At 34.3% G+C, this 20848-nt stretch overlaps 4 protein-coding genes across 9 annotated transcripts; 1 reads left to right on the top strand and 3 right to left on the bottom strand.

Annotated features, from left to right (window-relative positions):
- Window positions 1-134: 134 nt before the first annotated feature.
- LOC140827021 (uncharacterized) lies at window positions 135-2094 on the bottom strand. Of its 5 annotated transcripts, none has more exons than XM_073189601.1 (2): window positions 1963-2073; window positions 135-1090 (listed from the first exon to the last, which is right to left on the bottom strand). In XM_073189601.1, exon 2 carries the CDS (start codon window positions 1070-1072, stop codon window positions 362-364), a length of 711 nt encoding a protein of 236 aa, XP_073045702.1. In that variant the 5' UTR covers window positions 1073-1090; window positions 1963-2073; the 3' UTR covers window positions 135-361. The 5 variants fall into 5 exon arrangements, with proteins under 5 accessions (XP_073045702.1, XP_073045701.1, XP_073045699.1 ...); XM_073189600.1 differs by having other exon boundaries at window positions 1750-2059; XM_073189598.1 differs by having other exon boundaries at window positions 136-1111; window positions 1963-2094.
- An 858-nt stretch (window positions 2095-2952) lies between these two features.
- Window positions 2953-6783, bottom strand: LOC140827020 (uncharacterized). 2 transcript variants are annotated; one of them, XM_073189594.1, is made up of 4 exons: window positions 6663-6783; window positions 4800-4999; window positions 4304-4396; window positions 2953-3740 (listed from the first exon to the last, which is right to left on the bottom strand). In XM_073189594.1, the coding sequence occupies exons 2-4, from the start codon at window positions 4922-4924 to the stop codon at window positions 3206-3208; spliced, it is 753 nt and encodes a 250-aa protein (XP_073045695.1). In that variant the 5' UTR covers window positions 4925-4999; window positions 6663-6783; the 3' UTR covers window positions 2953-3205. The 2 variants fall into 2 exon arrangements, with proteins under 2 accessions (XP_073045695.1, XP_073045697.1); XM_073189596.1 differs by lacking the exon at window positions 6663-6783 and having other exon boundaries at window positions 4800-5832.
- Window positions 6784-8594: 1811 nt separating this feature from the next.
- LOC140827019 (protein FMP32, mitochondrial-like) lies at window positions 8595-11935 on the top strand. Its single transcript, XM_073189593.1, has 7 exons — window positions 8595-9132; window positions 9719-9850; window positions 9990-10049; window positions 10544-10620; window positions 10705-10761; window positions 10854-10920; window positions 11455-11935. Exons 1-7 carry the CDS (start codon window positions 8905-8907, stop codon window positions 11581-11583), a joined length of 750 nt encoding a protein of 249 aa, XP_073045694.1. The 5' UTR covers window positions 8595-8904; the 3' UTR covers window positions 11584-11935.
- Window positions 11936-15855: 3920 nt separating this feature from the next.
- Window positions 15856-17818, bottom strand: LOC140828344 (cytochrome P450 84A1-like). The gene is made up of 2 exons (XM_073191332.1): window positions 16756-17818; window positions 15856-16565 (listed from the first exon to the last, which is right to left on the bottom strand). The coding sequence occupies exons 1-2, from the start codon at window positions 17677-17679 to the stop codon at window positions 15945-15947; spliced, it is 1545 nt and encodes a 514-aa protein (XP_073047433.1). The 5' UTR covers window positions 17680-17818; the 3' UTR covers window positions 15856-15944.
- Window positions 17819-20848: the final 3030 nt, after the last annotated feature.

Genomic DNA, 20848 nt, shown 5'->3' with positions numbered 1-20848 from the left:
CAAATATAAAAGACCAAAATCGCAGTTCTTTCAAAAAAAAATAACGTTGATTGATGCAGTGAAAATGAACATGAACTTCTCAGAAACAAGAACGGGCTACTTTTTCCCAGTAGAAATTAGAGCTTCGTCGATAGCATTTATTCAGAAGACACGCATTGTATATAATTGAAAGCTACATCAAGCATTTTCCTTGTAATCCATGTAACACACATAACAGTCAAGTGGGGTTATATAGACCAATCAATACAGCCAAGAGCTAGAGACTAAAGAGAGGCTTTAATCATTCGATCATGTAAACATACGTAAAGCAAGACAAGAAACATGGAACCTAGTATCAGGTATATGAAACAGTAAAAAATTGTCAATTCGGACTCAAAGAAAGCTCGTTGATCTCAGAAATGAGATCCTCAAGCAGCGGATCTTTCAAGCTTTTCCATGCCTTGAATTCATCGGAAACAGAAGAATTTGGATCCAAAGAACTTCCTGCGAGGGCTTCATTCAGCTGCTTTATAAGATCATCTTCCTCTGGTGGAATGTCTAAATCCCATGTCTTGAAAATGTCATCCTTTGGTTCATCTAGTTTGAATGTTTGTAAAACCATATCCACTTCAGGATCAGACGTTCCCAGTTGTCCCAAATTTTCCTTATACGTAGGAAGGAAAACATCATCTAAGTTATGTCTTGACCAGAACCCACCAGTATTATTACCACTTGAACTATCACTGCTACTTGGTTCAGATTCTTTTCCGCTAGATGCAACAGCTATGGTTGCTTTTTCAAGATTCTGCACATCCCCTGTCCCCTCAGTTAAAGAAAAAACCTCCATGTTGTCACTTTCATGAGTACTATCCAACTCATGTGCCGAGGAGTCAGGCTGGGAAATAAGAATTTCTAATAAAGCATCACTAAGAGAATTCCATCCGTTTTCCAGTGCTTCAGGATCTTTAGCAAGACAAGAATCAGCCCAGGCAACATCTTCAGGTGAATGCACTGCTCCACCTTGGCCAAAATCAACAGAATTGAGACCCGAGGAAGAAACACTAGGCTCTGTCATATTAAAAACAGCATCCATGGCAAAAACATGCGGACGCTGCAAAAAGCGATTCAGGATCTGATCTCACAAATAAATAAAAAAAATTAATTAAAAGAGCATATGAAAGAGTTTCATAATCTTCAATAATTCAATGTATGCATAAAAGCTTTCAAATTCTGCCAAGGCTAGATTCATCCATCATACGTTGGATGCTTTATTCTCAACAAATTATAAATGGTATTTCTAAATTGGAAATCCCTTCCCTAAAAGACAAAAACGTGATTATAGCAATGTTGATATGTAACAGTAAAATGAACCTCCCAATGTGAAAAACAGACGTTCAAAATATGGACAATATATAACAAATAAGAAAAATTTTACAGTTTGCATATTAGAAAACAACATACCAAAGATTATGCTTATCTAAAAAAAGAAACTCCGATTTAGTAACAAAATCATTAGTTTCCCAAAACAATGAAACAAACAAAGGCACCCATCTCTGTTAAAACAGGTTAGAATCACGAGCAGAGGCTTGACAAAAGCTGCTGTCAAAATGAAGACCAATCCATACAACCAAAAGTCAGAAACTTAAGAGACCCTGCAACTATATAAACATGCAAAGAGAAAAACAAGAACCATAGAACTTAGTATTCGATACAAGAAACAATAAAAAAAATGTGAGTGAAAAGTTGGACTCAAAGCGAGGTCATTTAAACCGTAAATTAGGTTGTCAAACGCGAGTTTTTCCATGCCCTGAATTCATCAGAACCTTTTTGAACCCAAAACTCATTAAATGGCACCTACACCAAATCCTGATCTCTACCGCGTCACAATTCCATTATTTCTTCCGAAAATGCATATCAAATCATTCAATTCTCGTTAAACGCCACAAAAGATTGGAATAAAAGTTTGAAAACGATGAACACCACCTGAGAAAATGAGGACAACAGTGAGAATCAATCTAGGCCTCTCGAGAGAAATATGGGCAACTAGGGTTTATGCTTACAAATTGAAATCTAAGCAGGGGAGGGGCTGCAAATTTATTATGATTTATGATATCATTCAAAAGTTCAATAATATTACCAAAAAATAATAATACCAGGGTTCATTGGCATGAAAAGTATATAAATCCCAATATTTTAACACAAAATGGAGTCATATTTATACATTAAATATTGGCACAAAATTACATTTTGTGTTTTTTTACCAATAAATGTGAATATTATTGACTAAAATGTTAGTTGCTACATACCTGGCAAATCAAGACACATACTAAAATCTAAGGTTTTAACTTTTAAATGCGTTTCAAACTTCATAAATTTAAACTGATTTAATATGAAATTAAGCGTGTAAAGAGTAAATCTCATACTAAAATTTAATGTAATTTTTTTTTTTAAAAGAGTTAACTTAAGATAAAAAAAAAAAACTTAAAATTTTATCTAAAACACTTAATCACACTTTTTCACGCTTAATATGATTTACTTAAAGTTTTCTTTTTCCATGGCTTCGTTTCATCTATTTTAGAAAACTGATAAATAAATAAAAAAACAAAAACAAATAGGTTGTATCAACTCCGATACAAACAGCTGAAGACGTAAGCTTGATTTTGAAGAAAATATAATTAAAAAAAAAGTACGAGTTATTTCCTAATACGTTGGGACAGCGAGAATAACCACCGTACCTATTCTATGCAGATATCTATGTTGTACAAACAATTAAAACATCACTGTTGAATTTGTACAATTTCAAAATTTTGTCTGAAATGTGAAACTCTTGCGCAATGTCAAATATTAATTTTTCACAATTACATACAGTTAAACTTTCTAGTCAGCAAAGATATGGCCGCACGATATTGTGATCAAACTATTTAACAATCTATGTTACAATAGATATATCGATATATCTCCACACAGCCCATGTAACATAAACACAGCTCTCTCATACAAGCCAAATACTCATAAAGGGAATAAAGCACCATTCGACAAGTCAGATGCTAAATGCTCTTCGACTTGAACGGGTACTGCGGACATGATTCATAAATTGTCTTGGGAATAAAAAGTCGTAATGAGATTCGGACTGAAAATCAGTTAAAAGTGCAACATCAACTTAGTTCATAGAACCTAGAAAAGAGAACAACGATTTGTCAAACACAGGCCACAGAGATTTCTTCCTCTAGTACCTTCGTGGAAGACGGTCCAGGAACCTCCCAGATGGGCATTCGAATGCCATATGCCCTCTTCCCCCACAGTTGTGACATATAGTCATTGAAACACAGTCCCTACTCATATGCCCCACCTGCTGGCAAGTCCGACACACGATATCACGAAACCCACCTCCACGAATCCCACCAACCCTATCATCGAACAGGTGGCCTCCCTTGGGACAGTCTCTCGCCATGTGCCCAGATATGTTGCATGTGTTGCAGACAGGGTCATTTTGACAGTCACGAGCTATATGGCCTGGTTTCCTGCAATTCTTGCAGGCCTTGTCATTAGTGCAGTCAGCTGCCATGTGGCCCTGCTTGTAGCAGTTGTTGCACAGCCTCATATCGCCAGGATGCATTGGAGGAGCCGTGCAGTCTCTGGCACGATGCCCAGCTTTCCCGCAAGTGTGGCAAATGCCTTCATTTGGACAGTTTCCAGCCATGTGGCCAGGTTCTCGGCAATTCCAGCAAAGAGCTTTTGTATTGCATTCTGATGCGAAATGCCTGATTCAAATTTCAAATCACCGTGGAAGGTTAAAAATAACGAGACTTCTCTCCACAGAGGGCAGGTGAGTCCAAATTATAAACAAAACTGAAGTAAAAGATTAAAATAGAACATGATTAGTCAAGTGGTATTAGACTTGAAATTTAATATATATACATATGTGTAAAGAGTGTGTGTGTGTCTCAAGGCAAAGGGAGCAGACTATTACTATCAAGAAGCAGCTTCACACTGCCAGAAGGTGAAGTGGACAAGCATAGACACAAGGAAAAAAAGTACTATATCAAGAATCATTTTTCATATGCATTATGGAGACACGGCATAAAAATTTTATGTCTTGAAATGTTACCATCTTCAAATAATGTTTTACAATAATAAAACGAAAAAATTACTGAATTCTAAATACATCGAGAAGATGAGAAACTACTTACTATTAAAAGGGCCAACTTTAAGTATGCATGCTCAATTTCTCAAAAATAATAATGAGATACTAGCTGTTACAACATGATTATACACATACGGTATCTTTGAACGGCAAGGGTACGGGGTACCAAAGGGCACTTACCCAGGAAGACCACAGTTGTGGCAGAGAGCAGCACTGGGGCATTCTCTCGCAAAATGGCCAGGCCTTTTGCAGTTGTTGCACAAGCTGTTCTCGCTGCAAAAGAAAACACTCTAAATATATGGAAACAGCAGATGAAAAACTCTCTAAATATATGGAAAAGGACACCATCTCATGATGCTGCAATGCCATAGGGAAGAACAAGGCAGTAAACACAAATAATTCAATCCATTTTGTAGAGCTTTTTCTAGTTTTCTTAATAACTTGGGATCAGAGTGAAGGATGAAGCACGAGGAACCAAAAACATTCGTATGAATTTCTAAAAGCAGTTTAGTCAAGAAGGAGATTCAAGCAAGATCCAAAAGACATCTAGCAACCAGGGACATTGGAGCTGCTTCCATTCAAGTTGATCCCATACATCAACTGCCCCCTCCTTCTCAACCAACACATGTAAGAGTGAAAAGAGTTGCAAAAAAGGAATGAATTGAGACCAAATAACCTGAAACCCCGCCTTGAATCCCGCCTATAGGGTGCATCACGATAGGAATAGCGCTGAGTACGGATCTTACGATCCATTGGGCTCCTGCTCCTGCTCCTGCTACGGCTCCTGTTGTCTAAGCTCATTTTCAAACTATCCCAATCAACAAATCAATACCTACGTGCAACAATGTCACCAACACCACAGCTGCTGCCTCTTCCCTGTCCACCACAACCATACATCCAATACCATGTCAATGAGTCCCAGAAAATCTTCACCTTACCTTCATGATTTGAAACACCAAAATCCAACACCACACTAATATAATATTTCAACAAACACATACCACCCAACATCAATCACATACATAGAACCAACACCCATTAAATTCTCGAATTCAAAAATTCAATGTACCAGTGACATCTTTGGTATTACAAGCATCTCCTTCGATATTGTAGCACATCTAACAACTAATAACAGAAGCTGACCACTACTTCATTTCAATTTCAGACATTCCAGCCTTCAGATGTAGAGAGTTTCTGCGGCTCACACCATCTCCACAGTTAACTTTTTATTCTTGAATGGTTTTATTAATCAGTGATCAGAATGTCAATACTCTCATACTAGACAGATAAGTGGAAGAATCAGAAAGAACAGCAAACCGTCAAGTTTGACAGGGGAGTCAACTGTGGTTCGCTTCAATGGGATACAAAACATTGAAATTTCTATCTAATGACTAATCTTTAGCCTTCATTCAGTTAACCAATATTTTAATATCTCACAGTAAATTTAACAAAGTATAACAAGTAAACAGTTGATGCCTTCATTTATAAAATATGCTGTCATTTGATTTGTCTTTTCTTTAATTTTGAGACCAAATTGTTGCCCATTCTCAACAAAATAAAAAGATCAGATATCCATTCCCATGTTATGGGGTCAACGATCCTCATGTTCATGGATTACTAGCGCCATGCATCTGGCAGGACATTAAACTAAAATTGACTGGAATTCCGGTTCATAATAACACTATGGAACCAACATCTTCCCATCAAATTATATCTGAAACCATAATGATGAATTATAACTTCTCGGAACAACAAATAGCAGAGAAAAAAGGAAACAAGATTATTCAAATTAAGCACGACACAACTTACCATAAAAATTCTTAATACCATATTTACTATTCCAGCGAACAATCGCTGAGTGAGGAAAATGAAAACATAAAACATAATAGTTAAGTACAAATCCCTGAAAAAAATACCTTAATAACACCTCAAAACATCGGAAAATCTACCCATCTTAAGATACACCAAGGCGCCAAAAAAGAACCAACAACTAGTCATCAAATTACAGATTCCAGACCGTGGTTATGACGCATAACTTCTGGATATAAACAAGTCTCTTCGTAGCTCAATTAAGACAAAAAATGGGTGAATCCAGATGAACAAACTTCAAGATACCTAAAACAGAACTAGCAGCAACTCTTCAAACTACAGATCTGAAACCCCAAAATGTAATCGTGACGAAAACCAGGAACCACCATAAATTCTGAGAAATATAAACACAAACGCAGCTCCAAAAACAGCTCAAAACACATCAACCAATCAAAACGACTATGAGTCGAATGACTCGAATCACACTACACATCTCAAAATTAAAACAAATCTGAGCCCATGATTACACGTCCGCCGAATAATAAACCATCAACGAACATTAAAAGTAAAAAAACAAAAAAACGATACCATTCACAATTACAAAATACCCAGAAAGATAAGTGAAAAAAACAAAACATATCATACACAAATCCGGAAAATCAATGTAAATAAATGAAAATTCAGATGGATTCCCAACGGTCAGACGAAGGAAGAAGAAAGAGGGAGAAACCTGTTGTAAAGCGACGGCGCGCTGCTCGGGCAAATGGAGGCAAGGAGTGGATACGACGAGGGGAGCCTCGTGAGACGGATGTGATTCAAAGCAGGGTAGGATAGATTGTAGTGAAATTAAAATCTATATTAGATAATAAAAAAATAAATTAATAAAAATAAATTAACACAAGTTATTATATAAATAAAGATTGTGGTTAAATATATATATATATATATATTAAAAATAATATAAGCATCATTTTGTCTAAAAATTAATTATATTTATTTCTTTTTTAGGGAGTTATATCACAAGTTTTCAAAATATTACCAATTTTATAAGTTTTTTTTAAAATTCTCAAATAAATTAGATACATAAATTAAGTTATATATTTTGAGAAGAGTAGATCTTTCGTGAGTTGGTCTCACGAATTTTTATTTGAAAGATGAGTCAACCCTACCGATGTTCACAATATAAAGTAATACTTTTAACATAAAAAGTAATACTTTTTCATTGATGACCCAAAAAATGGATCCGTCTAATAAAATATGACTTTTGAGACCGTCTCACACAAGTTTTTGTCTTTTGAGAAATAGCATTTTGCGATAAAATGGTATTTTTTTTAATATAAAATGTTATTAGAGAATTACAATGTGAACCATATCACGTGACTCTAAATTTTGTTAAAATATATTTCATCGTCAATTTTTATTTCATAAATTAATAATGTGGCCCTTCAATTTATGTTATTTATTTTGTTTAGTTACAATATCTTTAGATTAGAAAAATACACAAAATAAATATTAAAAAGACTTTTAATTGAACTTTTCATTAATTTTAATTTATCATATTCAAATTTTTTGAAACATTTTGTTTAACACTTCAATGTTTTTTTTATTAATATTCTACTTCATATCGTCTTATTTTTATTGTGGTTTAAAATTTTAATTCAATTTTGTTTTAAAATTTATATTATGAAAGAAATATCAGTACTAGTAAATTATTATTTTAAAATCAAATTTATAGTTAATTTGTATATAAATTTTTTAGAACATAAATATATATATATATATATTTATATATATGGGTTAATTTTAAAATATATTGTGTCTCTCTGTAAATTAATATAGTTCAAATTAATATTTTTATGTTCTAAATTTTAAATATTTGGTAAAATTTTGATTTAAAATTAAAAAATCTCACTTTTAATATATTTTGTATTTTTTACTCCAATAATTTAAAAAATCTCACTTTCAACATTTTTTATGTGTTTGTAAAATTAATGAAGAATAATTTCTATACTCCTAATAAATCTTGGGTAAATTATAAAATATTAAATGTTAAAGAATAATATTTAATATTTAATAGATGACAAAAAAATTATGAAAATTGTTTAGAACATACAAATTTTAATCAGTAATATATAAAAAATATTGCATGTTTATCTTTAAATTAAATCAAAATTATGTGATATAAGGAAAGAAATAAATATGAATAAATTTGTGAAGCAAGAAATTTAACAATCAAGATGGAGTGTTAACACATTGTTGAGTGTAAATAATATTCTCCAATTTTAAAAATATCATATATTTAGCCACCATTTATCCACATTCCAAAATGTAATACTCTTAACATAAAAAAGTAATATTTTTGCATGAATAACCCAAATAAGAGATATATCTCACAAAATATGACTTGTGAGACCGTCTAACACAAGTTTTTGACTTATTTTAATAAACATTATTCTATTAAAAAATAAAAGAAAGAAAAAATTAATATTTATCTAAATTTCAAAATATTTAATAAAAACATTTTAAAAAATTATATATATATATATATATTTTTTTTGTATTTTTAAAACCGCGACTTTTATATACAAAGTCCAAAGTTCCTCAAAATTAAAACAAAAATGTCTTCGATGAAATATAACTAAAAACGACTGTCCGAAAATTACCCCAAACACAGACATTTGTTATGACGCTGCTGATGATATTTAATCAAGTGGAAAATTCCGCCAACCAACGACGAACAGTTTCTTCCGTAGCCCTCTACAAGTTTTGAAATCACCGAAATTCTTCTCTTTCCGCCCTCAACAGACCATTTCTTCTTCAAATTTCCTTCATTTCCCCATCTCTGTAGGAAAAATTATTTGTTGCAATCAAGAGAACGGTTGGTTTTGCACTTTTTAATCCTTCAGAAGTTACGTTCTTTGGAATCTGAGGAATACTCCAATATTTAGATTTTTTTTCCTCGAGGAATTTTAATGGCTGCGCGTAAACGCGCGCTTCAATTGTGGATTCGTTTGTCAAAGTTTCAAGAGATCAATGCTGGAGGCTTGTCGGTAAATAGACCTCAATCTGGGCGGTTTTCCGTCAAATCCTACGGTTCGTTGTCCTCGAATTTGTCTGGTTACCGATTGGACTACAGACAGATCTCTCAGCTCGTTAAACCTAGTGGAAGACGCGTTTATCTTGTTGACACACTAGCGCTGGTATCTTTTTCAACTTTTGGTTAATGTTTCTTTTATTGTTTGTTGCGACGAGGAATGGAGTTACCCATTTTAAGGTAATAGTGATTGTGAGATGTGGTCTTCTGAAAACTAACAAGGTTGGTTTTTTTAAATGCTGTGGTGATTTAATCCTGGTTCTTCATTTCTTTACGGAATTCTGGCTGCAACTCATGTTTACTTACTGCGTCAAATGCTGTTTTTGCCAAAAAAATTAAAGGGTGACCTACAGCATATCAGTTTCCATTTCTAATCAATAATGTTTGACAATGATATGGAAAATGTCTTTATGATGTTTATTCTTCTACATGTTCGTGTGTTATTAATTTACTTTTTTGCTTGAGATAAGAATTAAAGTGTAAAAGTAAAATGCCTGGATGCATTCAGCATTTAGGTGAATGGATTATCCAACATTATTTGAACACTGATTACCAATTGCTGATGGGATTATACTGTTAATAAGTAAATGGCAGTCTGTGCTTCTTCCTAGGTTTTTATTTTTACCCTTAATTATAGTAGCAAAATAAAGTAGAGGAGGGGTGAATATTAGTTGCTTCTGTTTTGTGGCCAGGTGAAGAGTTTAGAAGCACAAGGCATACCTTCAAAGCATGCTGAGGCAATTACATCTGCTATAACTGAGGTTTTGGATGACAGTTTGGAGAATATATCGCAAAATCTTATTTCAAGAACCGAGATGCAGCGAGTAAGAGTTCTTCCAGTGTTTTCCAGTGCATATATTTTCATTGAACACTCAAAGCGTTTTTATGTAAATTGTGATGTAAGGTTTAGCTTTGAGTTTCCTGTGTTTAGATGAAAATTTTCCTTAATTTTTGTTATCGTAGATTGAGATGAAACAAGAAGCCAGTCTTTCCAAGTTTAAGTCTGAAATTCAAAGTTCTCAGGTATGAAATTGTTTCCATGTCAAAAACTGATCTACTAAATGCTGACTCATTTATAATCTCAGCAATGATTTAGTTTTAAGTTATTGAATTTGAGACCCTTTCTGAAGACCAATATTGCAAGAGTGGTTAGAGGGCCCATATTGCAAGTGTTGTTCATTAGATAGAGGTTAATTATTTAGTTAAGATGTTGATCAATTGAAGCCTGGGGTGAAGGAACTATCCTAAAAATGCAGTAACTGAAATTTGTTTCTTGTTCCATTTTGTGCTGAATCTGCTGCTTGTTTGCAAAGAAGACTTTCATTTTTATGGTTTAGTTGTTTTAACTAGATATGTAAACATGAAAACATATCTCTGTTCTTGGATATTGGAGGCTGAGGGCTATCATCACATAAGGCATGAAAAAGGATGAAGTTAATAATTTTTTATAGTTGCTATAATTACGCAGTCACTATTGTGACTCATTCACATCCATTTTGCTGCCTCTGTTGATGCAGGACCATCATTTTTCTTTACTTCAACGCGAGGCTGAAAAGCTACGAAATGATATTGAGAAAATGCGTGGTGAACTAAGGTCTGTCTTTTAAATAAATCCCATTTTTATTTTTGCATGAACTATGTCAACAGTCAGTCAATTGACTAATGCTCCTTGAGATAGGTATGAAATTGACAAGGCGACTGCTGGACAACGCCTAGATTTAAATCTCGAAAGAGGGTAAGGATATGAGAATAAAATTGGATGTATTTTCATCTCACTGATTACTTTATATGCCATTGTTCTCGTTTAATTAATTTTTTTACACAAAGTCGGATTCGTGAGGAGCTTGCTAATCAGAGTGCAGAAACAGCAAACCTTACAAACAAGCTTGATCGGGTGAGTTTTTCATTTTTTTTACTTGTGTAAAATTGCATTTGCGTTTAGGAAGTGATTTTACTTCACATGTTAAATAGAAAAATAGCATTTTCTTGTTCCTAAGTGGCCAATTTAGTCTCTTAGTTGCTGCTTCCTTTTTTATTCATGTGACCATTGTTCGAGCAGCGAAACATTTTATCATTTTTCTGAAAATTGTGAGTATTGGTACGAGTAATATTTTTTACATGTATGTCTTAGTAGGTTCAAATTGGACTGATATTTCATAAATTAAAAATATAACCCCATCTCAAGATAAACTTTGGAATTCGATATGATGATTCCAAGTTTATCACTTTCTTTTTGGAGAAATGTCCAGCATACTTTGAGCAAAAATAGTTTCTAAGGAAAGAATTGACTGCAAAATTAACTATTTATAGCATGAAGAATCAAATATATTGGCTATACAACATTTTAGTGCCAAAAATGATAATTGTCACCAGTAAAAACACTAAAATTACTAATTCTCTATTATTATTGGATTATTAACTGTTATAGGAAATCCATGAACTGAGGGCTCAAATTGAAGCAGCAAAGTATGATGTGATCAAGTACTGCATAGGAACCCTCGTATCTTTATCCGCCGTTGGAATAGGAATGATTCGCATATTCGCCAGCAAACAATAAGGCAATGATTCAGGCATTCTGAGCTTGCTTAGCGCATTTATCTTTCTTTATATTGGGAAAGCATGTTGTAAAATTGTTTTGTTCCTTAATGTGATCATTCATTATGTTGTGTTCTTTTAAAGTTGTACCCCTATTTTAAGAGATGGAGACTAGAGTAAACATTATAGTTCGTGTTATATTTATACTTAACTGCAAACAAAAGGTCAAAGTGGATTAGAACAAATTCATGGTCTGTAAGATGCTAGTTTTAATGCACATATTTAGGAAACTTTGATATAGGGAACTGTATATATATGTTGGAAACTTTGGTGCTCAATGCCCAGGTTATGACCATATTGATTTGATCTTGTCAGTTGATGTTACCCACCCATTAACATCGAACAAGTCTACATTTATATGATGGCAAAAAATTGTGTGAGACGATTTCACGAGTCGTATTTTGTGAGACATATATCTTATTTAAGTCGTCCATGAAAAAATATTACTTTTTATGCTAAGAGTATTACTTTTTATTGTGAATATCGGTAGGATTGACCCGTCTCACAGATAAAAATTCGTGAGATCGTTTCATAAGAGACCTACTCTTATATGATTCAGATAAAGTTTGAATTATGTTTTATGGTTCTTGGTTTAATATAATTATCAATTAATTAAATTTGTACTGTGACAATACTACTTTAGTAGAAAATAAAAGATAGAGTCATACATAGGATTTTTATAAGGTTCGATGAAATCCACTCCTCAGAATCACTTCGGGATGGCAACAGCTCCGGGTTCGGCTGGTTTGGTCAAACACGAGACCCGTCCCGCCCCGTGAACACGTCAAGTTTAATCCAGATTGAACCTGACGAAAATATAGAATTTTATATTTATTCAATAGAAAATATTAAAATTAATGAACCATTAAATTTATATGTCCAAATTTATGTTAATAATATTGAGGACAAAAAATATTATCACTTGTTAAAACATATCGATTTGTATTCAATAAATAACCAAAAAAATTGTAACGATATATTTCATATTAAACATGTAATAATAACATAAAATGATTTCAACCCAAAATTTTATAAACTAAAATTATAGATAAGGTATTAATTATTTTAGTATAAAAATAAATAATTAATAATATATATACATATATATTATTTTAATGGGCTCGACCAAACTCGAGACTCGCCTTAGACCATTTTTTAGACTCTGACTCATTATCATTCCTAGAATCATATAGGCATATTAACAAATTACCAAAAAGTTAGTTTATACTTAATTATTTTCATATCCCAATATAATTAGATTACACGAGTTTCTTAATAAAATTGACTTGTGTTGATGATCCAAGAACTGAAATTGCACCATATAACAAAAAGGAGAAACAATCCTCCGATCCACTAAATGACACATAGGTACACTTATATTGTAACAATTAAATGACTTTCTTTTTAAACTTAAGAGTCGATATTTGGAATTTGGTGCAAATTATTCTTCTGTTTGAACTTCCTCCAATCTTTTTGAAAACTCATAGCAATATCTCAAAAGCTATATATATGAAACGTTCTCCCTTGAAAGCTTACATGAAATCTTTCGGAAACGCGAAGAAAACTCAAGAAATCGTCCCAAACTCGAATTAGCGTAATTAAGTGGTCAAATATTTTCCATACTAATCCTTCCAAGAGCTTCATTTAATTATTCACCAACTACTCTAAGTTGTGTTTTATTCATTCTTATCTCACAACTGCTCGGTCCGCATAACGTTCTACGTGTGCTAAAGGCCAATCGCGACTCTTATAAAATATATTTAAGATACTAAACACAATTACTTCTAAATGGACTCAAAAAATATATAGATATTTGCAAAAAATTAGGATTTATCATAACTTTCACCTTTCATATTTTTAATTTAGAGAAGGTCTCTTTTGAGACGGTCTCACGAATCTTTATCCGTGAGACGGGTCAACACTACCGATATGCATAATAAAAAGTAATATTCTTAGTATAAAAATTAATATTTTTTCATGGATGACTCAAATAAGAGATCTGTCTCACAAAATGCGACCCATGAGACCGTCTCACACAAGTTTTTGCCTTTAATTTAAGGGTGCGTTTGAATTGGAGAATTTGAAACTATGTATTTCAATCATGTTCGGTGAATTTCAGATACGTCAATTTTAAATTTATACTGATATAATGATAATTATTATGGATTTGAAATGTACTCGATATAAGTGTTATTTCAAATTCATTATTCAAATCCTTTCGTAAAACCGTAACATAATATCATTTTTTATGACATATTAATGGAAGAGAGTGAGTTTGCTATCAACTTGGCCCTTTGAAAGCGATGCTGGTGGATTAGTTGAGATTAGATTGAGTGATTTTAATTTATTCAATTGGACGCTTAATTATGATCTTTTTAGCTGTGCTAATCAGTTGCAATTTGGTGATGTGTTCTAATTGTTGATGTTTTTGTCATTATGTCTTTATACAATTTAAGTTCAAGTTTTTTGATCGAAAATTGATACACCTCCCCTTCCATAGAACGATGTTAATGAGCGATCATGGGCGTCAGCTGCCAGCTCTTTTTCTTTTATTTTTATTTTTCAAAAAACTAAATTAAAAAAGATGAGACTCATTACACGCTCATTTTTCAAAAAAAAAAAAAAAAAATTAGTTTGCTTGTCCAGTTTTTGACACACGCTATTTTTTGGTCGACCAAGCTTGGTTCAAGCGTTGATCGACCCAAAACTACCGACCCAAAGTTTTAGGTCTACGCAAGTTTAGTAGACCAAAACATTGGTCGACCCATGTTTTGATCGACCCAAGCTTGGGTAGAACACTGTTTTTTGGTCGACCCATGCTTGGTCGACCAGCTTGTGTCGACCAAAGCGTGGTTGAAATTTTCTTCCTCAATCAGTCAATCGACGAACGAAAATAATCAATAAATCGAAATAAAAGAAAAAGAAAAATTACAGCTGGCAGCTGGCGCCCATGGTCGCTCATTAAAGGGTGAGCAGGGTATCACTGTTCATATATTATAGTTTATTAGATTGTGTTTTTTTTTAAATTTAAGAGACAATTATAATTGGGTCTGTAACTTGAGACTTCGTCCTAAATTTGAGACTTTAGTGTTAGATGAGCTATAAATCAAGAGCGATTATGAATTTATAAACTAATTAATCAAGTTGTTTTTGTGAAACGTGAGAAGTTGAATCGCAAACTTAGATTGCGAAAGACAAAAATATGGTTTCGAAATGAAACCAAATATCAGCCAATATCATATGCATGAAAATGTCCCAACAATTTGAAAATAGTTTTTTCATCGTTATAGAAATACTTCCATCGACCTTATAGTTATGAATCTTATTTGGGATGTAAAACTGACTGGATCTTTTATTTTATAGAGGATGATTGATTGATTTTCATTTGCATGGAATTATAATTCTTTCAAGTTTTTAGATAATTTTATATTTTATGTTACACTGAAAATATTTGTCATGTCACAAGTATGTTATGATGTCTCACAACGATTAGATTTTGTATATGTGGACTTGCTCAATCATCTCTCTTGAGTTAGTTTTTGGATTTGGGTTAGATCCGAGTCTCATCTTAACATGGAATCATAGCTGACACTCATCGTTACGTGTTAGACTGACCATAGTTGAGTCACTCATTAATGTCTTCATGCTCCACTTGTTTATTTTTTTGCAGGAGAGGAGTATGTTAAGATGTCCAACATCTGTTGGATATAGTTTCTGAGAGTTGCATATATAGAATTTGACAATCATCCGCCCATTGTGCTAATTTTTTAGGTTGAGTTAGGTCCAAATCTCAATCTTAACATGGTATCAGAGCGCATGCTCACTATTATGTTTTAGATTGTCCATAGTTGGACCATTCTTTAATATCTTCACGCTCCAGTTTCGTTCCTAGACGCGACGGTCTGTTAAGATGTCTAAAATCAGTTAGATAGAGTTTCTGAGAATTGCATATATAAACTTAGACAATCATCCCTCTTGGCTAGCTTTTGAGATTGAGTTAGATACAAGTATAATATTAACAAAGTAGTAATATTGAATTTTTATTAAACATCTCATAATAAGGAATAAATCCAACGTAGACATCAGGATAACTTCCACTTAGTCCTATTTAAACATTGTAAATACAACAATAACAAGCTTATATTCTTCAATGAAATAATCAACTTTTTTACTTTACTCTTTTCTTCATTCTTCCACTCATGAATGTGATTTACTTGATTTGAATTGATTGTAATAACCCAACAAAATAAAATCCTTATTCATAATATTTTCAATGTACATTAATAAAAATTAATGCACCAAAATATAATTCCATTTAGCACACTATGTTAGTCGAGTGAGACGACGACTCGGGATAGCCACAAGTTGTACTGCCCTAGGTGCGGCGAGTCCAAACACATCATTCATATCAAGCTCACTAGGCTTCATGCCGTCCGGTAAAGTCCAATTGAAGCAATGGCAAAGGTTAGCCACGGTCAACTCCAATGCATAGAGCCCTAACTGCATACCAGGGCACGACCTCCGACCCGACCCGAATGGTATAAACTCAAAGTTACTTCCTTTAAAATCCGGTGCACCAACGTCTAGGAACCTTGAGGGCTTGAATGTGCTAGGCTCATCCCATGCATTTTTGTCCCGGCCAATGGCCCACGAGTTGATCATCACGCGTGCCCTAGCCGGAATCCTGAACCCATCAACCAGGGTGTCGACGGTGGTCTCGTGGAGGAGGAGGGGGATCGGAGGGTGGAGACGGAGGGTTTCTTTGGCGACGCATTTGAGGTATGTGAGCTTGTCGAGGTCGGACTCGTGGACTTTTCGGTCTAATCCCACTACATTAGCTAGTTCTTGTTGTAGTTTGGTTAGGTCCTCCCAGCTCTTCATTAGCTCTGCCATGGCCCATTCTATGCCCGATGCCACGGTTTCGGTCCCTCCAAACATGACATCCTTTAGAAAATGGAAAAAATCCATACAAGAAAATATGTCGATGGAACATGATTACGATATTATGGGGGGAAAATAATTTAGAAATCAAATAAATATATATATATATATATATATATATTGTAATTAAGATTAAATTAAAGCATCATCTCCAAAAATTATAGGCTGACACATAAATTAAAAATAATATTACCATGATCAGGGCCTTGATGTTGTCTCTAGTAATACTTACAGCCGACCCTAAATCACGTTTTCCTCCAGTTTCATCACAAAATTCCATCAACTCGTCAACCATATCATCCTCAAAACCATCAGAAACTTTGTTACTTTTTCTATTTGTCTTCTTTTCTAGATGATCATCTATAATCTTATCGATAAATACATCCAACGATCCTCGAGCTCTATCAAGCCTCTTGTGTAAATCTCCGCCTTGGTAATTAATCCAACCCAACCAAGGCATGAAATCCAGAACATTAAATTCCTCAAAAAGCTTGGAAAATTCTTGCATGATCCTCAAGAATTCCTCTTGCCCTTCTTCTGATATGGATCCGAACGCAGCCCTATAAGTGATATCCCTAGTCAACCCAAGCACCATCTCGCCAATATTGACAGATGAACCTATCCTAGCATCGACATTCTTCAAAAACGAGTCGATCTGTTCGCGAACCGACGCCCACGATTCGGCCCTTTTTCGACTAAAAAGCTTAGTGACACAAATCTTTCTCATCTGCCTCCATAAGGGTCCATAATGTGCAAAAGCCATGTCCGCTCTATTGTAGGTCAAGTAACTTATTGCAACCGTGGCAGGACGATTAGAGAACAAGTTGTCTTGTGTTTGTAGGACTTGCCTTGCGATTTCCGGCGTGGACACCGCCACCATGTGAAGCCGCCCCATTTTCAGGTGGAGCAATCCGCCGTAGACCTCCGCCAGCTCCGCCAGTCTGTGGTGGGTTAAATCTTTCATCATGAGCAAGTTGCCTATCAATGGTAAACCCTTTGGCCCCGGTGGAAAAGGGTTTCTTCTTGCAAAATTTCTCAACCAGATAGTGATGAAAAGGAGAAGTAATATTGGCAAGGCTAAGGATAAGTTTGGGTTGAATGGGATAAAATTCTCCATTGTTGTGTTTGTGTGCAAATATATGTTAGTTTTTTCTACATATACATACACATATATATAGAGAAGAAAAGAAAGTGGCAAGACCAAAATCCATGACTGCGATCCTCTTCTATAATGAAGAATTTCTTTGGCTGATTAAATTAAATGTATGGGTATATACTGCCAGAAAGAAAATAACCACTGCATGACGTACGTTTTGCCGCGGCTGGATAATTTTCAAGAGTACAAATGATTCTTCCTTTTTTTTTTTTAATAATTAATGATTTGATATGCTGTCCAGTTATATACATATTATAAATGATTAGTGTTGGTTCTCGGTTTTTTCGTGCCCAAACGCAGCAGAAGTTTTAAAATTTTATTTTATTTTGACAATCAAAATATATTTGTTTTGAGCACTTGTATGGTTTTTATAATCAAACATTCATAGAGAGTTTAAACTTTATACTTTTGGTGAAATATTCACACGGCTTCAACTATTCGGGGTTAGCGGAAATAGTTCTTGATGAATTCCCTACGAACGTTCTTCAGAAACTCCTTTCTTTATTCGTCGAATCATGTCCACGGCTAGATGATTTGTTCCTCTTCTATTTTGCAATATAAAAATTAGAAGAGATTTTACGTTAGAGATCAAAGTTTGAGAGATGGGTCACACTTTTTTTCAAAAGAGAGGGCCAAAATATTTAGGTGAGAGAGAGTAGAGTATTTTCGAAAATTGGTATCTTGTGGTGGCTAGGGTTATGGCCTCTCAACTCTCTTGTATAATCAAGTCATGACCTAGTTATCATAATTAATATTAATAGGCTTGATTAATTAATTGGATTAGTCCAACTAGTTTAATTAATTAATCAAAGTCTATTAAGAACTTTAATTATTTAGTATGTTAGACTTGTATTCCTACAAGCTTATTAAACATACTTTTCACTATTTTTAATTTAATATTTAATAAACTCGACTTTTGAGTTTAATAATTTAAATCCTCAAATTTTATAAATTCAACTCCTGAATTTATTATCTACAAATTTTATAAATTCAATTTCTTGAATTTACTATATCATAAATTCAACTCCTTGAATTTATTTTCTCAAAATTTAATTATCATAAATTCAACTCTTTAAAATTACTGTATCATAATATAAATCCATCTTCTTGAATTTATTATCTCAACGGGAACAAATGATATAGTCTTGTGTGACCCTCAATGGTTCAGGGATACAACTAGCCGTGGCTTCACAACTCTTTGTGATTCAGGACATTTTCGTTTATTCGGACTTACCCTAATTTTCCACATTCATGTATCAAAAATTGATCATCAGAATGTCAGAATCATATTTCTGAATAAACCCATCGAATCATGGTAAGAGCTTCTAGTAGCATCGCCCCATGATTCCCTAGGTATAACTGATAATGTCTGCAAGAACTAGTCGATTATGATTAACGTACAGTACGGTCCCTTCATCTCATATATCCCGATCGAATCTGCAACCATTGGTTCATCGAAGGTTAGATATTAATTCGATAACTATGTGATACATATAAATAGTGCTATCGCATGTACTATTGGAGAACTTCTTCTCTAACGTACATCTCATACTCTGGCCAGAGATTCCATGCACTATTATTTCATCAGATCACATAGGATATCCACAGCCGTAGGTGAGCGGTGAATTCCCGACTACAATGCACTGGCTCCTATATGTGTCGCAACTGTACCCAATCTCACCACCTGATGACTCTCCTGGAGCCGGTAAACGAGTCAAAGCACATCCCTAGCATGTAGAGCATCAGTGTTGTCTCGGGTCGTAAGGACTAATTGTGTACAATCATAACCACAGACTTATCCTCTCGATGAATGATAACCACTTGGAAAGTCCGAGGGAGGGTTGTTCGGTATACTCATCATATGACTACTTATCTGCATGTTTGGACATCTCTATGCCCTTACCAAGAAACACGTTACACAACATCACATATGCTAGTCTCGAGCTCAAGCGACCTTTATCCATGTTTTAGGCGGCTGAATTGATTAGGAATGAATTTAGATCATACAGTGTTTAAAAATGAGTTCCAACATCGAATTATGATTTATTTGCATTAAAGTATAATCATGGTCTTTATCTATGTTGTTCACATGGATATACAAATAAAGAAATAACAAACAATGAAATAATGAATTATATTAAAATAAATATTGATTATTACAACTTAGTCAATAAAATCCGTAGTCAACAGTTGGCTTGCAGGGCATCTACTCTAACAATCTCCCATTTGCCCTAGAGCCAACTACCCATAAACTTTAATCACATTGCTTCGCGATGTTTCTCAAACAATGGTCTTGACAAGGGCTTTGTAAGTGGAACAAAAATTATCTGCAGATGAGACTCTTTCGACTGATATATCATCTTCCCACAATCTCCTAGATGATGTGGAATTTCCTCAGTACATGTTTGGATCGCTGATGAGACCTTGGTTCCTTTGCTTGCGCAACGGCACCAGTGTTGTCGCAGTACACCGGGACTGGATCAACTCCATTAGGAATAACACTTAACTCTTGGACAAAATTCCTCCTCCAAACTGCCTCTTTGGCTGCAACAGATGCAGCAATGTATTCAGCTTCAGTGGTGGAATCCGCAACGGTGTCTTGCTTGGAAATTTTCCAAGAGACAGCCGCACCATTTAGCATGAATACAAAACCAGAGGTCGATTTCGGATAATCTACTTCACATTGGAATCTATAATCAGTGCAGCCTTCCAATTTCAATTCTCCAGCTCCATAAACCATGAACAAGTTCTTAGTCCTTCTCAAATACTTAAGAATATCTTTCATGGCTTTCCAATGCATTGGAACAGGGTTCGCCTGATATCTTCTTGTAACACTCAGAGCATAAGTAACATCGGGACATGTCGTTATCATACCATACATGATACTACCAATGGCTGACGCATATGGAATACGTGTCATCATCTCTATCTCTTCATCAGTTTTGGGACACATAGCTTTAGATAGAGTAACTCCATGACACACTGGCAAGTATCATCTCTTGGACTCTTCCATAGAGAATCTCTTCAGAATGGTATCGACAAAAGTGGCTTGGGTGAGTCCCAGCATCCTTTTTGATCTATCTTTATAGATTTGAATTTGTAATACATATGATGCTTCACCCATGTCTTT

This window comes from Primulina eburnea, chromosome 3, assembly GCF_022965805.1.
Source record: "Primulina eburnea isolate SZY01 chromosome 3, ASM2296580v1, whole genome shotgun sequence".
Classification (NCBI taxonomy): Eukaryota; Viridiplantae; Streptophyta; class Magnoliopsida; order Lamiales; family Gesneriaceae; genus Primulina; species Primulina eburnea.
This window is presented reverse-complemented; position numbering and strand designations above follow the sequence as displayed.

Coding starts and splice junctions, on each gene's coding strand:
- LOC140827021 (XM_073189598.1), bottom strand. CDS start 1,072: ATGGATGCTGTTTTTAATATGACAGAGCCTAGTGTTTCTTCCTCGGGT.
- LOC140827020 (XM_073189594.1), bottom strand. CDS start 4,924: ATGAGCTTAGACAACAGGAGCCGTAGCAGGAGCAGGAGCAGGAGCCCA. Junction 4,397..4,799: donor GATTCAAGGCGGGGTTTCAG/GTTATTTGGTCT, acceptor TTTCTTTTGCAG/CGAGAACAGCTTGTGCAACA. Junction 3,741..4,303: donor CACAACTGTGGTCTTCCTGG/GTAAGTGCCCTT, acceptor AATTTGAATCAG/GCATTTCGCATCAGAATGCA.
- LOC140827019 (XM_073189593.1), top strand. CDS start 8,905: ATGGCTGCGCGTAAACGCGCGCTTCAATTGTGGATTCGTTTGTCAAAG. Junction 9,851..9,989: donor CAAGAACCGAGATGCAGCGA/GTAAGAGTTCTT, acceptor TTGTTATCGTAG/ATTGAGATGAAACAAGAAGC. Junction 10,621..10,704: donor AAAATGCGTGGTGAACTAAG/GTCTGTCTTTTA, acceptor TCCTTGAGATAG/GTATGAAATTGACAAGGCGA.
- LOC140828344 (XM_073191332.1), bottom strand. CDS start 17,679: ATGGAGAATTTTATCCCATTCAACCCAAACTTATCCTTAGCCTTGCCA. Junction 16,566..16,755: donor ACATCAAGGCCCTGATCATG/GTAATATTATTT, acceptor CATTTTCTAAAG/GATGTCATGTTTGGAGGGAC.